Genomic DNA, 6,000 nt, shown 5'->3' with positions numbered 1-6,000 from the left:
TAATTTCCCCACCTCCCATAAAGAGGAGGCCCATACCTTTTAAAACTCCTTTGTTCTCTAGTGGGTCCCTGCACAGGTGATGCCATCAGCTAAGGAGCTCGCTCACGGCCGCGTCAGCAAGTGGCTGTGTTCATCCATGGACAGACACAGCCCTGCGGCAGGCCACGCCCTTCCTCTTGGCCCAACAGGTTAATTGATGGCAAAAGGAGCCTATGGCTCCTTTGCCCTCAATCTCCTCCCTTACAACCAGGACGTTTCGATGGGAGGATCGCTTCGGGGCCAGTGGTGCTGACAAGTAAGGGTGGGGGGACACAGTAATGTACTGGGCATTTTTTACCTTAAACATACAGAGAATGCATTAAGGTAAAGAACGCCCAGCCTTTAGTACTTTAAGCATAGGAAAGATCTAAAACAAAATTATAGTATTTGACTTCTATTTGTTTCACCAGTATCATTTTGTCTGTTTTCAGAGTAATGATGGGGAAGAGCGATTGGCGGTTGTAAAACTTCTAGCAAAGCTGTTTGGTTCCAAAGACTCGGACCTGGCCAATCAAAACCGACCTCTTTGGCAGTGTTTTCTTGGACGGTGAGCATTTCTGTCAAGTATTTTACTAAAAAACAGTGTAGGGATTGTTGGTTCCGAGTCTTTTTTTCAGTTGCCTCCTCTCTAATAGCAAGGAATGCCATTGTTACAGATTATTTAAAAAATAGCAATTTAATTTTTGATAGGACAAAACTTGTGAGAAATGTCTAAACAATGAAAAGGAATACAGAAAAGTTTTCATTTGGTGTTCTTTAGTTGTGTAAACCTGTTCAATTAGAGGGCAGTGGTCTGTAGATTGGCTGCAATCCACACAACTTTATTGTTGAGGCTGGGCAGCATACACTGTAGAAACGGTAGAATTCATATTGTTTCATTACCATTGCTTATCTTTATGCCAGAATGTTCATTGTGCCATCGTGTTATAAATGCTTTAGTAAAGCTTGACATTTTGAATATTTGAAACTGTGTTTTCATTAAAGAACAATTAAACTCCAGAGCAAAATATAATATATTACAGCTTAGCAGCCATTAGATGTGGCGGCTGCTTTAGTTTCTATTTTTAGACTTTTTCTTTTTTCATCGTGTCAGTAACACACTTCCTATCCTAGTGTACCAACGCTCACTCAGCATACTGTTTCTGTAAAAACGCAACTTTGTCGCCCTGGGCCAGAAAGTGCTAGGACAATAGAATACCCCTATCCTCCCCTTCTCTCTGTAAAATGTCTCAGAAACTGAATTTATATTTGACGTCACCGCCAGAAAGTGTGATGTAACATCTTTTCTTCAAACAATTATGTTCACTGTTTTTCTCTTACATGAGCAAGGCTTGAAAAAGTTTAGGGTGTCTCACCAGTCAGTCAAAAATGTCACCAGTCAGCATGACCAGACTATAGCCTTGCAATTTATGTTAACATTTTTTGGGGGCAGATAGAGCTTTCTTTTGGTGATATATATATCACCACGGGGGGGTTCCCTACGTTATGTTACAAAACATCTATTCTTACCCATATTTTTGGTAAAACATAAAAGACAGGGTCACGTCGGGTAAAGAGACACCAAACATGTCAAGACTTAAAATTGCGTGCACCCCCAAAATCGCAAAAAACTACCACACTGAAAATTGGCCATAGGTGACGCTTAAAACGCTTTTACCGCTAATCAGTTTAGTGTTATCAGTAATTAATGGCCCTCAAATTATTGCTCACACTCCGACGTTCGCGGTTATATGCAACATGTGCGGTACAATGCGCGCAGTCGTTTTCGCACCAGACGCATATCTGCATGTGTATGTGGGGGGCGGAGGACTTAAAGCATTAAAAAAAATGTTATTTTGTTTTTTGTACTTTTTTTTTTTTTTACACAACTTTTTTGCCATAACATGGGGGACTAAGAAGCCCTCTATGTGATAGCAAATTTACATGACAGGTCCTCTTTATGAAGACATCAGGGGTCTCCAAGACCCCTAATGTCACCTAGGGACCTCCAGAGAAGCTGATGAAGCAGAGATCTGCTTCATCAGCTTCTGTAGCTGGAAAGTGACACTGTATGCAGGAAGTGATGTAATATACATCACTTCCTGCATTCCGGAACTGGAGAGTAGATCAAAGGGAGATAGTGTACTGATCTCCCTTTGATCTCCTGTCACAGAACCGTGCCGGGCACAGCAGATCTCGGGACCGGCAGTGACAGCTGCTGGTAATACAAGCGATCGGGCGTCTCGAGACGCTCAATCGCTTGAATGCAAAGCTCCCGGCAGGCCGTGTAATTACAACGGCCAGCCGGGAAGCTGCTCGTCGGGCTCCGCCATCCTCTCGTCACAGACGAGTGGATTTTTCAAGCCCTGTACATGAGTGTTAGTCCAATAAAAGAACTGTGCAGGTCTAATCTATATTTTTGTTTCAAGATCTTAACTGAGAGGAGTTCTAATGTGAAAACTAACTAAACTTTTAAAGTGGTCACCTTGCACAAATTGCTGTCTGTGCACTGCGAGTTGGTTGGGAGCAAAGTTCCCCTCAGTGACCGCATTAGAACCACTTAAGCAGCTAGGTTTGGTTTGTATGCTCCTGTATTATTTTTAGTTATATTTAATTGCCCCCTTTTGTCCTCTCATTGTAACTAGGTTTAATGATATCCATGTTCCTGTGAGGTTGGAAAGTGTCAAATTTGCAAGCCACTGCTTAATGAACCACCCAGATCTGGCTAAAGATCTTACAGGTAAGTTCTCTGAGAAATGGTGATCTGCCTTTTTTTGGCATTTTCTTGACTAAAACCCATTGTTTCTGTCCATCAAAAATCAGTACTTGGCTGTCTGGCCACTCTGCTGTTCCTCTGCACCGCCATGTGAATGTCTCCACTTAAGGAATACTGTGGTGTCCTCTCCCCATATCCAGCCTGCTGACTACAGGTCATCCCTCTGCTCTGCCTTGCTATCAGCATGTTCCTTTTCAGTACATTTACATTCAGTAACCCTTATTGACTCACTTCTCCCTCTTGGAAAAATAGGAGATTGCAGAAGGCTGATACCAGGTCAAGTTTAGTTACTTGTTACATTAAAAAAATATATTAATGTATGCATTGTTATGCAGAGAACACTCCAAAGGACACTTCAGACTCACAGCACCCCCTGTATTTTATGAATGACTCCTAAAATACAGACGCAGTGTGAAGTAAACACCGCAGTGTCCCATGGATGGCTATAGCCATTCTATTTTAAATAGGAGCCCTAGAGCTAACCAATCCGAAGAGGTAATATGTTGCAAATGTACGATTGTAATATGTTGCAAAGGATATGAATTATGGTTGCTTGTTTTTCTTCAATGCATGTGTGTATTTCTTTCCATTGAGGGACACCAGCAAGCAAAATAAACTCTAGTACAGCTCTGGTATAACCTTTACTACTACCAGCATGCCTTTTCTTTTTTTTTTGCTAGTGTGCTAGCAGGAATGAGCATCTTCTTTCAGTTCTCTGACTGTACCTGGTGTCCTTGGCACACTGTCTAGTAAGGGGTCTCTGAAGTGCTCCAGACAGTCTCATTAACTGGTGTTCCATACAGTGATGTTCCCCCTAAGAGTTAATGGTCAGCTAACGCACAGTATTAGTAGTTCAGTGATCTCCCTTCTCTTAATTAGACTTCCTCTCTCCAGCATGTTTCACTCATAATTTCCCTCATTTTTAAAACTGCTGCAGTTGAATAAAGAAAGCTCATAGAATCATGTGATGTAATAGCACTATGTATATGTGCACTCAGTGGTAATTGATAGCTGTGCTTCAGAAGCCCCCATTTTTTCCACTTTTCATCCTAATCGGGGAAATTGTTTATCCTCCTGTATGGATTACACATATTATTATCTTGTCTGGATGTGGTAAGGAATGTACCTCTCTTCCACGTCTTCCTTCCACAAGATGAAATCTTTTTGTTATCACTGGACAGCGACCTGGCTTCTAGTTTCACCGTTGCTATGTGGTTCAGGCAGATTATCGTTGAAGCCTATGGTCTCAAGGATCAGGTTTCCTATTTTCCATGTAAAGCAGGGCTGTGAGCTGCTCTTTTACATTTCAGCATCATCTTCTATTTCCCAGGGTAGTAAGGCTGGTATCTGGTCTTCAGTTCACACATTTTATACGTTTTACCAGGTGAATATTTGGGCCTCATTCGAAGCCTTTGCTGAGCCTGTTTGCTTTCTATTTTGGCAAATAGAAGCCCTCAGTTGGATAGCTTTTGGATATCCCAAAGCTTTAAGACTTCTGTTTCCATCGTTTTTTGTGCTCGAGCTAAAATCCCTTTCTTGGAGACACAGATCTCATCCTTCTGTGTTTAGCCTGGGTTCACACCTAGGCGTATCGAATATGCGCGCTTGTCGCACGTTTCGTGCCGCACGTTTTTACCGTGATTCGCTGTAAAAAAACGTGTGACAAATGCTTGTTTCCGAGGGCTACCTGTCTGTATCCCAGTGGATACGCGCGGCAAATACGCCCCAAATAAGCTCCTGTACTACTTTGGGCGCAGGGCGTTTTGCGGCGCGTTCCTACGCGCTGTATAACGCCCATGTGGGAACCATGCCCATAGGCAATCATTGGTTTTCACATGTTGAGTGTTTTACAGAGCGTAGGAACGCGCTGTAAAACGCCCAGGTGTGAACCAGGCCTTATGATCATGCTCGTGGTACTGCTGTACATGATTGTAGTAGGAAGGGTTATCCCAGGGCTGGCCTACAATTTTTTTAATTTTTTTTTTTGCTAGTTCTCAATTCTTCTGCAGGCATCAGTATAACCTGATTTTGCAGTGTGCCAAAATCCTATTTTGTGTATATTTTCTCTTAACTGTAGACGTAACATTTTCATATGTGTATATTGTCTGCAGAATTCCTGAAGGTGAGGTCTCACGATCCCGAAGAAGCAATCCGGCATGATGTTATAGTTACTATAATAACTGCTGGGAGGAAAGATCTTTGTCTAGTAAATGACACGCTGCTTGGGTTTGTGCGTGAGAGAACATTGGATAAAAGGGTAAGACAGCTCGAATATCGCCTTCTTTGCAATGTGAATTGTAACAGGTTTGCCTTTTTAAATGAGGATTGCTGAAAACAGGTTTACTGCTTGTATGTTGGTTATCATGTTGCTTTGTGTTTTTGTTTAATCTCTTATTTCTTAAGTTTTATAAAGCACAAACACTCTCAGCCTTTGGAATGTCGAGGAGCTTGTCTCGTGCAATTTGGCAATAGTGTAATTTCTAAATTTAATTAATATCTGAATTTATAGCTCAAATGTAAACTAAGTAAAGAGAAGGCAACGGCTTAATAATTAATATTACTTATATTTAGTACCATTGTGCTAGTAGGCTAGCAGTTTCTGCATTCGCTTTTAAATGACCCCTACACCAGCCTGAGCACTCAAAATCTTAAGGTGCTACATCATGTAAGTTTAGTACTGTTAAGAGCTGACAACATTTCATAGTTACATAGTATTTGAGGTTGAAGACATTAGTCCATCAAGTCCAACCTATTAGGATCTCATTCTAGGAGTAACTGTACCCCTGTATATTACGGTCCCTTAAGAAATCGTCCAAAAGTTTCTTGAACAATTTCAACCACATTCCACATCAGTGCCTCAGGACTTGAATAGCTGCCCTTTAAATGTGCACCACTATTGGATGTTTGTTCAGTTCGCCATGACAGCGAACTGAACAAACCTAAAAAACATGACAGGGCTGTACAGCCATTGGATCGCTTGTACGGTGCAGCGCTCTGTGGTCCCTAGGTGCCATTAGGGGTCTGAAAGACCCCTGATGTCTCCATAAAGAGGACCTGTCCCATTATATTTACTATTACATAGGGGGCTTGTTAGCACCCTATGTGATAGCAATAAAGTTGTGCTAAAAAAAATATCAAAAGTAACAAAACAAATGTAAAAAAACTATTTTTTAAAATCGCCCGTCCCCACGTGCATACACATACAA

The 6,000-nt window shown here is 41.6% G+C and overlaps 1 protein-coding gene across 1 annotated transcript in view; it reads left to right on the top strand.

The window, feature by feature from the left end:
- The window catches only part of PDS5A (PDS5 cohesin associated factor A), a 72,310-nt gene that overhangs the window by 27,223 nt on the left and 39,087 nt on the right, over positions 1 to 6,000 (top strand). Inside the window, 3 exon segments of the mRNA XM_018564803.1 lie at positions 471 to 586; positions 2,664 to 2,758; positions 4,906 to 5,051. Of these exon segments, the coding sequence (XP_018420305.1) occupies positions 471 to 586; positions 2,664 to 2,758; positions 4,906 to 5,051 (357 nt within the window).

The sequence above is a fragment of the Nanorana parkeri genome, unplaced genomic scaffold (assembly GCF_000935625.1).
Source record: "Nanorana parkeri isolate BGI_ZX_2015 unplaced genomic scaffold, ASM93562v1 scaffold24, whole genome shotgun sequence".
Classification (NCBI taxonomy): domain Eukaryota; kingdom Metazoa; phylum Chordata; class Amphibia; order Anura; family Dicroglossidae; genus Nanorana; species Nanorana parkeri.
This window is presented reverse-complemented; position numbering and strand designations above follow the sequence as displayed.